This window comes from Protopterus annectens, chromosome 1.part1, assembly GCF_019279795.1.
Source record: "Protopterus annectens isolate FY-2018-M chromosome 1.part1, PAN1.0, whole genome shotgun sequence".
Taxonomy (NCBI): domain Eukaryota; kingdom Metazoa; phylum Chordata; order Ceratodontiformes; family Protopteridae; genus Protopterus; species Protopterus annectens.
This window is the reverse complement of record NC_056726.1, coordinates 1513393801-1513406317: the sequence shown is the minus strand read 5'-3', so window position 1 is coordinate 1513406317 and position 12517 is coordinate 1513393801. Positions and strand designations below refer to the sequence as shown.

At 35.8% G+C, this 12517-nt stretch overlaps 1 protein-coding gene across 6 annotated transcripts in view; it reads right to left on the bottom strand.

Annotated features, from left to right (window-relative positions):
• Nucleotides 1-12517, bottom strand: part of ADGRB2 (adhesion G protein-coupled receptor B2) — a 5411420-nt gene that overhangs the window by 2816371 nt on the left and 2582532 nt on the right. For all 6 annotated transcript variants that reach the window (XM_044082710.1, XM_044082742.1, XM_044082734.1 and 3 more), the window contains one exon: nt 7599-7705. In XM_044082710.1, coding sequence (XP_043938645.1) covers nt 7599-7705 — 107 coding nt within the window. The remainder of the gene's footprint in view (nt 1-7598; nt 7706-12517) is intronic.

Below are 12517 nucleotides of genomic sequence, written 5' to 3'. Positions count from 1 at the left end.
TGAATTGCTTTAAGGACATTTTATAATGTTTTTCTGTGCTAATCCTTAAAAAAAGGCATATTGACATTTGTTATGGACAAGAGTGTAAAGCTTAACTTAAGAACAATAAAAGCAAACATTAATAACCTTCATCATGGAATATATTATTCCAGACTTATTTGGTTTCCCCAGACAACCCATGGCACCATCTGGGTATTTACTGCTACTGGTATTAGAATAAAATGTAACAGTTTAAACTTAATTAAAGAAGAAGTTAATTATTTATATATCAGAACAATTTGCAAACTACAATAGCTAAATAATTAAATTATTATTCTTCAAACTGTTGATATTATGCTCCTGAAAACTGCCTGGTGTTAATACACTTAACACTTCATGTTAACACAGAATTCAAATAAACTGCATATTGTTCTGTAATAAAATGTGTTCAGGTGTGACACTCAAAACCTTCCCTCTTTGCTGTTATATCTAAACATATATCTATATATATATATATATATATATATATATATATATATATATATATATATATATATATATATATATAGATATATATATATATGGGTCTAGGACACATGCTCGACTAGCATATGTCCGAATCACAAAACATCGAACACACATAACCGAAAGCGCTTAACATCGAAAAGCGCTTCTGTGTATGTGTAGTTAAAAAAAAAATCTACATTTCTGCAGGGGGGCTTCACCCCCCCTACACCCCCCCCCCTACTTTATTATTCTCACTCCAAGATTGCAATAGGATGGGGAAAAGGGAATTTTCCCTTACCCGCACTGTAGCCCGATCTACAAAACAGGCACACATACATGGAAGCGCTTGTCAATGTTTAGCACTTTCATGTATGTGTGTTCGATGTTTTGTGATTCGAACATATGCTAGTCGAGCATGTGTCCGGATCCCATATACATATATAGATATATATATATATATATATATATATATATATATATATATATATATATGTAAAACTAGTTTTTCAGAAAGATAAAACAAGTCTTATGTAATTTCTTTAAGATTAAATGCTGACTTGTATTTTGTTTTGATTAAAAAGTAGATTACTATTCTAAAAAGGCATCTGAAAGTCTGTTTTATCATATTCAAATTGGTCTCCTGTGTTTATCTTTCAGATATGTGTTCAAAGATCACAGTTTGCTTCTTTGTTTCAGTTGTGAACAGTTCCTCACAAAGATGGAAAGCCACAGGAACACAAGAAGTCTGTGCTGATTTCAAAAACCCAACTAGAGCATCAAAACTAAGTCAGCAGGAATTTAAACTTAAAAAGAAAACTTAAACTTGGATAGCTCATGGATGTGCTACACAAACCGCAAGTTTACTGAAAAGCTGTTATTTAGCATTTTCTCTTCACTTCAAGGTTAAAACAGTCTAAAACATATTTAATGTAACATATTATATTAAACTATTGACTTCTAACAGACAAAACACTATAAAGCCATTAATTTTTCAACCTAGTTAAACTAAGTTCTAATATTAATGAAATTAATAACAGGTGAAAAGAAGAAAGTGTTACTATTTACATGCAAAGAGAGCCCTGCATTCAAAAATGAACTCTGTCTTCTTAAATCCGACTGAATTTGCTTTTATCATATATTAGTATACTCTTGCAGTAAAGTGGGGGCTAATGAACGTCTGTGTGATTAAAGACAATTGCACTGCATAGTTCTATTCATTTTTTGTGTATTAAATGCTTAACATACTATAAAATGTATATATTTTACATAGCTTCCCATTTAAGTTGTATTATAGACTATTGTAACTGACAAGCTGATGATACATTTATTTAGTTTGAAGGAACAAAGAGAATGACTTTTAGCTGAGCTTTCTCAGGAGATGGTAGGCTATTTTAATGAGGATGAAAATAGAAGGACTTACAAGTTATTTATCTCTAGTTTTTTTTTTTTTTGAATGACCAGCTACTTTTTGCATCATGTCTCTTTAAATTGATACTGCAGTCTGTTTCTTCAACTGGATTTAACTCTTTTTCTGAACAAAACTGACAGCTTTCTCCAGTGTTCCAAATGTTTTTCCCCTCATGTAGGAAAAGTCTTAAGTTTGCAGAAAAGATCAGGTGGGCTTTGATGCCAATATTTTTCCTGAGACTTTAGTAGGGGAATGCAAGCTATCTTTTCGAGTCAACAATGGAAGAATAATCACTGTCAAATCTAACTTGTGAGGCTCCTAATTTCAAAGGTGCAAGAGACCGGGCAGTTTTCATTACAAGATCTTCATCTTGGCTAGAAAAGAACTATACTATAATGGATCTTGGATGTATACGTTGTTTGTTTGAAGGTATTGTAACCAAAGATCTGTGGATTCTTTCTATTCTGAAAGAGAGGGCTTCTGGTAGATTTAATATTTTTGGTATCCAGGATGAAAAAAAGTTCACCATATTCTCACCTTACATTTGTTTGGGGACCCCATAAATTCTGATGTTCCTTCTGGGTCTATTTTCCAGATCATCTATATTTTCTCTATAAGTTTATTTTGTTGTAATAAGAATTCAATATTGTGTTCTCCCTCCAATGATCTATGTCAATATCTGAAACGGAGTTGTGTTTTGCTGCTTTCAGGATTTTCTGTTGTTCAATGATATCGTATGGTAATTCAATTTGTTTTGTGCAGTCTTCTTTTATCTACTTTATAGTCACGTTCGTCTGTTTTAAGTGCCGGGTCCTGAATGTTCTAAAGAATTGACTGCAGCTCGTTCCTTCTATTTTCTCGATGAGCAGACTTTGAGTGCTTCAACTTCTTTCAGACAGATTGTTCCTTTTTTCTTTCCTCTTGAAGTTTGACAGGAATATATATAAAATATTACTTGTTTTTTACACCAATATAATCCTCAATGTTTTCGGTTCTTTATTTCCGAACTTTTATATTGTAACTGGTGAATTTAACAAAGTAATCCTGTCAGAATTAAGTGAAGGAAGCAGAGCAGTCTTTTATGCTGCTATCAGCTTGCCATCTTGGGCGTCCCTTTGGTAGAGGGGCTCTTTTTTATTTAGGAAGATTGCTTTTAAGTGCCTCGACATATGCCAGTCGTATGGATGTTGTGTCTGGTTTCAGCAACCTGATGTGGACTTGTATGCAAGCGTTTAGCCTCCACTATGATTGTGTAATTACACCTCTTGTTACAGTGTCGGATTCTTTAAGGATTAAGAGGTGGTCAGTAAACATGAGACAATTGCTACTTTGTATCAAGATGTCGATATCCACCAAGCTAGCTGCAGAGAAGTTAGGAAACTGCATTTACATATTGTCTAGACCTTTGATTTTTGAGTTACAAGGGGGTGGTGTACTGGGGTTAGAAGGCTATTAAGGGTGCTTTATAGGAGCAGATTATGTTAAACAGTACTTTGCTGGTAAACAAATGTTAAGTAAATAACTAAATAAACAAATAAATATATTCCACTAACTTTAATATTTACACAATTCTGAATTCTGTAGGTATTGCCACTCGAGACCTAACTAGCTGCTCAAAGTTTGTTGGCGGATAAGGTATTTTCACTATATTACTGCATTACAGCTTATAGTTTTATGGATCGTTCTAAAGGGAAAATTTGTTTTCTAGGTGTTTGCTACTGTACAGGGCATGCTAACCCACATAAACATGCACGATGTATTGTAGTAAAGAAAAAATAGAAAACTAAATAGTGAACTCTCTGGCAAATCAAATGACGACACTGCAAGTCCTTTTGTGTATTTTCCATCTCAGATAAACCAGATAGCTTCTGCCACAAGTTTCCTTGATGTAAAACCACAGTAGAAAGACCACAGTAGAAAGAAAGACCTGCAAGTGCAATGCCACCACAAAGCACTTAAAACAACCATCCAGAAATCCTTTTCTGAAGGCAGTTCTGAGACAGTAACAGTGAGAGGAAGGACAACTTTTTTGCAAGGTATTAGCTTGTCTCATATTACTTTTTGAAAGTATCTCTAGTTGTACATTAAGATTGGATATTTTTTAGGAATCGGTTATGGTTATAAGGTCTTGATGACATCTGTAATCAAATGTAATGTTCAGGCAGGTTTTTAACTGTGTGCACTGTTCTATCTGATTGCATGTTCTAGTTTGTTCAGTGGCCTTAGTTATTCTGCAATTCAATTTCCACAAGTATAATTACTTGTAAAAGCTACATATTTGTATTTTAAACGCTGCTAGGCCAAAGTCTTGTGGTATAATTCATAGCTGTGGCAGAAGTGCATACTCCTAATATCAGATTTGTGCCTTAGTCATTTATTACTGCATTAGTTTTAGCGATGAATGCTAGGCTAACTGCCTTTGTAGGTTATTTTATGCCTAGCCAATTACCCCATGTGAGAATCAAACACTGAACCTTGGGTCTGTAAAGTAAACACCTTAACCTCCCAATCTATGAATTCTTTACTTGTTTCAATTACAGATAGATCAATATCTTGTTTATACTTAACGATCTGGTAAATTCAGTATTATCAAGGACTAGACAGGCTGTACAGTTGCATATTTTTCCACTCTCCCAATACATCGATGCAAAGATTTATTGCAACAGGCACGGGTACAAGACACACTTACTGGAGGCTCACTGATTCACATACTGGAAACTCCACTTTGCTGTTTGATAGGGATTACAACTGTGGCACATAGGACTTATGACATAAGTTACTGACAGCCTCTTATAACGTACCTGTTTTGATAGCATTCAGGTGGAACAAACTGAAACAGGAGTCGGTTATCTCTTTACTCATTTAATGCTGTTTGATTCACTGTCATAGAATGCTGCAGTTTATCTTACACCTAGAACATACAGAGCCCTTTTACTTATAAGTGATATAGCACTAGAAAGTTGTATTCATCTGTCATGGAAAGGGTGGTACACTCCTGACATAATGGATTAAAGATAGATATTCCCATTTACAGGCTCAGACAGATTATCCTGACTAGCAGTTATAATTATTACACTATAACACTTTATAATTTTTATTTCACTGGTTGCTACATACTTTTTAGTATTTATTGCCCATTTTAACAAAACAAATAACATCCAGTTGTCACGGCACAGATGCCAGGATGTACTAGTAGTTATACACAGCCAGGGACAGGATTTATATAAAGGTTTTTTTATCACTTAAGCATGAGCCACGCAGGATACAAATACAACACACAGGTATAACCTATTAGCTATGAATAGGAGTAGATATGCAGAGTAGGTATGAAATATGAGACTTGTGCTGTTGTAGCTTGGATGAACAGCTTATGATATACAGTTATGACCGCTACTTAAGTTAACTAACAAAGGTTTCTTCGCTACAGCAGATAAATCCTGCATGTAAAGTGGATTCAGATCTGATGAAGCTTGTTTAAGGATGAACATGCTCATCTATTTCTTTGTAAATGAAGACATTTTGATTTCTAATCATGTTATAATTGCTTATATATTCGGAAGTCTCAAGTTAGTTTGCCTACAATGCATAGTTATTTTCATGTTTTAGGAATCAGCAAGCAGCTTTGATGCTCACAAGTAGCAGTTTTCCCTGCGGTCTACTTACCTGTATGTACATGTATGTATATCTATATTTTATATACATACATACACATATTTATATGAGTCCATCTAAGTTTGTTGAATGATGATCAACATCTGTTTAATCAACACAGTTTGGTCAACTAAACAGATTATCAACAGGTGTGCGAGATCGACAATCCCCATTTAGGGGCATATACCCTTTTCCTAAGGGACTGTGCATTCTTGGACTTAGAAAATATAATTAGCAGGGAGTGTGGGGGGCTTGCTTCCTTCATAAAACAAAGATTTATTTGTTTTTTATTTTATTTTTTTTTAATTTTGCATTTAAAATACTGTGAAGAACGAATCACCAAACCTTCAATACTCCTCTCCCTTTGCCAGTAAATCCCAGTTACGTAACCCAGATCAAGTATCATCTAAATAGAGGAACTGTTAAGGAAAGGGTTCTTTTAACATCCTGTGAAAGGCTGGGGTTATGGCCATGGTTAGCATACATCAGTAAAGGTGAAAGAGTCACAAGAAGGTCCTTCTGTAACTGCAAAAATGACTTACACTCGTCTAGTGGTGTGGTCACAAACACCCTCACACCTGTGGCTGCTTACATAAATGTTGTTAACGTACTAGAGTCTGATTCGCAACTCGTATGACGTACAGAACATAACCCTTAATAGTCTGCACCTGGGGAAGTAGCTCTCCTTCGCCCTTACCTAGGCACATCATTGCTCCTAGCCTATGCTAAACAAAATGTCTCATCTATCATGACCAAGAATTACTTAATGTGTTTTAAAGTAGGCAACAGATCACATGAACTCTGTGTAAAACATGCCACAAAAAGCTGGCATCATGTTTCGTTCATGTCAAAACTGTGACATCGATGGAAGTCCAGGATGCACAAATACAAAGTCATTGCTGGTCTGTGTCACAAGGATGTGACATCATCAGTGACACCCCTGCCACATCACTGGTAAGTGATGTGACAGTATGACATGTACATGTAAAACCACAGTTAATCAAACGGAACAAATATTCTAAACCACAAAATAATTCCAATTCCGTATAGTGCAAAGGATTTATTCTAAAACACTGCTGTTAACATAAAATGCAGAATATAATCTCTAGCACCTCGGCAAACTTGCCTTTAACAGAGTAAGTATTTTGTGGTTTAGAATATGACATGTACATCTTCAGGCTGTTAAATACTCTAGAAAAGCAGGAAAAGAACATATTTTTACATTTTCACCCTTTTCTCAGGAAAAGCAGACCTGCATAAAATGTATGTGTTATTCTGCCATTTAACTTAGGTCTGTGTAATATGTTGTGTGCATGGGTATAGTTTTGCATACACCATATAAACGTCTGGTGCACAAATGCCTTTTTGAAGAGGCAGAATATTGCCCAACACAGGGGTGTACAGCACAACACCATCAAACATACAAATGAACTAAACATACCGCAAGGGACATCAAAAAACATAAATCTGTTTAACATGTTTGTGCCATGTGGCATGCCTTTCAGATAATGAATATGAACAGAGGGTTGCTGTACTGACTGGAGGTAGCAATACAAGAACTTAGTACAGATTAAAAATTGCACCCCTGCCTGGCACCAGGTGATCTCCTTTAGTTACCTAACAGATACAGCCACTCACCTTTTAGGTACTTAACACAAATCTGATAAAGTTAAGCATCAGAGGAAATTGTCAAGATAAGAATACTTACATTATACAAGGATTTTTAAATATTTTAATATTCCCATTTTTTAACATACTGCTTAAAGTTAGAATCATTGTTTGAAACATTATAGTACTAGCACTACGTCTTTAATAATGTTAGAAAAACATTCACTGATCTGCATGAAACTGTCATTTTTTCATATTCTTTCAAATCGGTAATAAATCCTGTAAATCACCCAGTAGTGAAATTCAGAGTTATTGGAATTCTAATGCCAAATATGCCAGTTCGCACATAGCCAGCTCAGTTAATTTTTCCTTCCAACTCACAGTAGTTTCATAGTAAAAGCAAAACTGTATCACAAAACACTAAAGATAGCAGAATTTCACCTACTGATATATGTAAGTACCGATAGTCATGGGAGATGCACCTGGCGAAACTTGGTGGATCCCAGTAGGCTACTCCATCCGCATTTAACAAGCACCTTCGACTAGCTGATCCTAAAGAAAAACATCTTGCGTTATTTCCATATCACAGTTTTATCCTGCTATTTCATAAGTTTTCCAAGCTCTTGTTCCAGTGCTATAGTTTATTTATTTTTAATTTATTTACCATTACGTTTAGAAACATAAGTTCAATAAATGAATGTTCAACAACACTTTAAACAATGTAAAATCTCAGTGAAGTGTGAACAAACATTGTCAAATAGAATAGCTAGAAGTCCAAAGAACAATGCATTTTATATTTCTTCAGAAATCTGAGCAAAGGTACTTTTCAGCAAATGTATTCATTAGTTTTTGACATATCAAATTCTTCCTGAAAAACAGTAACGTTATAAAATTTCTGTTTACATATGTCCATAAATGGTGCTAAATAACTGAATGAAAAGCTTGAATTTTACTTTCACGTTTTCTCACTGGAAATAATCTGATGTTTTTCCTACCTGTCCCAATTCTTTCTCTACACCAAAACAGCAGTCATAATGTATCAACATTTACATTTTGGATTTTAGCATTACTAAATTCTTTCACATGTATTTTGTGTAGTTTCAACCATTAGAAAACCTTTACATAGATCATGATTGTCATTGTTTTTACACAACACAATTAAGATGTTTTGAAACACTGAATGTTCCCATTCCATATTCTATACGGACTGAAAAGGATCTGATATGTCTGACTCACTCTGGTTCTGATATAATATTCAGGGTGGTTAATTTACTCTTTGATGTGATGATGGGATGCTCTTTCTTCATCTTAAAGAATACTTTAAATCAAATTTTCTTTCATATGGTCAAAATTAAACATTTTTAACACCATAAACAATGTGCAGAGTAACTAAACACCTAATGATAAATAATACAGTTTCACTGTTAGTTTTAGCCCACAGTGGGTTTTCTAGCCCAGGAAAACATTACAAACTGACAAGAAGTGAAAACTAAGCATAATTCAAACATGTCTACTAGTGCTGAAACACACACAGCAGTGTGTTACTCACGAGTCAGAAAGTGGTGTAAACAGCATCGAAACTGGTGTACAATATGAAGAACTGAAAGGTCAAATCAGGCCAAGTACCTTGGCATACTGACAAAAAGAGGGAGAGACAGAGCAGACATCTTGGATGACTGTTTCCTATGACAGCACAGATAGAAAAGTTCCTAAATAGTGGTACACTGATGCCTAGGGCTTCAGCAAGTCAACTGTTCTGTCAAGAATGGTGTATTAGGCCAAGGATATCCCACCAGACTTTTAAAGAGCAACGCCTTCTCCATTGGTATACTGGCAACTGGGGCATCATGTCAAATGCAGGTAACACATTTTGACAGAACATGTGATCATAGGTGTTGTATTAAAAATGGTCCACCTTGATATGAATTTAGGTTAAAAAATTTGAACTTACATAATTCTCATAGTGAGAGGATGAGAGGAGACCCACGTTTGGCATTTAATACTTTTCAGATTGCTTAGGTCTAAGCTTTGCACATACTGGTCTTAACCATCATTCCCTTTCAAATAGGAACATAAACTGGTTCACAGAAAATTGAGATCGTCTTTGCAATGGTCTTCCAGTTCAAAGCAGAGCAGCTGATTCTAGGTCCAAGGAAGTCATTATTCCACTGTATTCAGCATTCATCAGATCTATCATTGAGTATAATGCCCCCATTGGTATGTTATCTAAGAAGGCACATCCAACTATTGGAACATTTAGAGGTTCAATACCGGAAGAATACAGGGTGTAAGCAACATGTCCTATGCAAACTGCCTCAAATCCCTATCACACTATCCCACTATCCCACTATCCAACTATTCAGTCTCCTACAGGCTGTTGAGTGGAGATTTAATCCTAACATACAAAGCATTGTCAGAACACAACCTGATGGACCTCTTGTTTATTTGCAAAACACAAATAGCACCAGAATTATCTGTTCTAAAGACTTAGACCTTGCCTGTGACATAAATAGAACCTGCTGGAGAGACAGGTATGCATCCCATAGATTACCCTGTCTCTGGAACAGGGTCCCCATCCATGTAAAAGTCCAAAATGACATCCAACCTCTCAACCAGTAGCTAATAGGCTAGAAATTTAAACTCAGATCCTCAAAAACAAAAACAGTGCTATTTGGGACCAATCAGAAAGTAGCCATTTTTCTAGACCAGTCTCTTAACTTTCAACTACACATTCAAAACACAAGCAAAAGGATCAGCTCAGTACTGTTCTTGCTGAACAAACTATCACTTCTTCTTTCCGAGCCAGCTACAGCTGCCACAGGCAAAGGGATACTCTTATCTCAACTTGAATATGGTCAACCCATAATAGCTGCAGCCTCAAAGAAGAATGCCACAACCTTACAAACTATCTTCAATAAAACTGATAGGGAGATTTTTTTGATGATAGAACATTTGAGATTTGGTAGTGTATGCTTAATTTGTATCAGGCATTATTGATTCATGTATGTGTTTATTTATTTATTTGTTTACATACTTGTATAGAATTATTTAACCAGAGTAGAACACTAATCATACAATCCACTATTCCACTTCAAAAAGATTAGAACCAAAGAGACTGAGACACAGTTGGACCACATACAGAAAGATACTCCACCACGCTCAGATAACCTGGTCCCTTGGTTCATTCACATTTGTCAGGACTTCTTCTCCTACCCTCTTGCTCACATATATAACATCTTCTTAACTAATAAGATTATGCCTCATATATGGAAAACAGAAATAGTTATTCCTATTCCAAAACTACCCAAGCAAACTACTGCAATGCCATCCTGTCTTAATAATTCACACTTTGGGTAAAATACTAGAAAAAGTATCCACAACCAAATGACTGCTTATTTACATCAATACATCCTCTGTCCAGGAAACGAAGTAGATTCTGATCTAGATGCAGCACCATAATAGCTATCTAATCCCTCACAGATGACATCCTATTCATTATGGACAAAGACAATTTGAAAGGAGCTGTTTTTACTAACCTCGCAAAAGCCTTTGATCTAACTGACCATAACTTACTATTTTACAAATTAACTGAAATAGGCATTAGTGATGATGAAAAACCTTGGTTTGTAGATTTCATCACCGATAGATGCTTCAAGGTGAAAGTAGGCATCGCCCCCTCTGAAACAACTATTATGAAACGTGTCCCCCAGGGTTCCACTTCAGCAATTGTCCATATTTATCAACAAACTGTCATCTAATTATCCTCAGATACCTCCAATTCATTATTCAGATGACATGGTTGCATACCTCTTATAAGAAATCTGGACAAAGCCATAAATAAGGGGGGGGCAAAGTCCCAAAAATAGGGGCACATTTTAAATATTTCTCTTACAAACTTAGAAAGTTGACAGAATAGTATGCTTTGTGTTAGCATTAATTTGTTGATGGGTATGAAGTCTGAAACTCAGATACCTGTCATTATTTTCTGTCTTCAATCTTTAATGACTTGCCAATGATTTGCTAGAAAACCACAACTTTATGAAAAATGGACCAAAATATGAGGCGAAATCTGTACAGCTGAGAGGTATGGTCAAACAAATCCTACTCTTTTGTAGAAATTCATCTCCAAAATGACATCCAACCTCTCAACCAGTAGCTAATAGGCTAGAAATTTAAACTCAGATCCTCAAAAACAAAAACAGTGCTATTTGGGACCAATCAGAAAGTAGCCAAAGTACCCATCTTTCTTAATATTAAAGATGTTAACAATACCACCAAAGATACTATCAGAGTCTTCATAAATATCTTGGCATTTTTCTAGACCAGTCTCTTAACTTTCAACTACACATTCAAAACACAAGCAAAAGGATCAGCTCAGTACTGTTCTTGCTGAACAAGCTATCACTTCTTCTTTCCGAGCCAGCTACAGCTGCCACAGGCAAAGGGATACTCTTATCTCAACTTGAATATGGTCAACCCATAATAGCTGCAGCCTCAAAGAAGAATGCCACAACCTTACAAACTATCTCCAATAAAACCTGCCAGTTCTTTACTAATTTCCCCTTGAATGTCACAGCCTCTCACTAAACTTAAATGGCTACCAGTACATTTGAAAGCCAGGCCCTTTCTCCTGAGATACCTTCCCCTCTCACTCATAAACTTTTCAACAAAACCCCCATGTGGAATCTCAATCTCAACACACCCTACTTACTCCAAAAACTAATATTTATTACACTGACCATTCTCAATTCTAGCACCTAAACTATGGGATTCCATTCCTATCTCAGTCGAAGACATCCAAAAGTACTTGGACTTTAAACAACAGCACAAGGAATGGTTTACTATCATAATTTCGAGCATATTTGTTGTGAGTACTCACTTACTGGAAAAAAATTGTTGAAACGTATGATAGAAACCGAGAAAAAGAACAAACAAAAAAAGACACCAATTCAAAATCGAATTGTTGAGATTTTTCGAACATACCACCACATCCAGTGTCATACAACACACGTACCCCCCACACCCCCTGCTACTTACATGTACAAACTCGAGATCGCACTACAGTAAGGGAAATGGTACATTTCCCGATCCCCACTATAGTGTGATCTCCACTCAATATGCCAAATTCACAACAGCGAACGCACAATACCATTTACTGTTGTGCATTCGGCATGTTTTTTTCCCGCACAAACAAACCTATGCAAACCTACTTTCAGATATCCGTTGTCACACAATTCAGCGACGACATTTTGATGGTACACCCAAGGAACACCTCTTTACCCAAACAAAGAGCAGCTGCACTCACTCAGGCCATGTTACATCAACCCTGTAGCTCTGTCACACACTCCTTTATCCCTGTTTAAT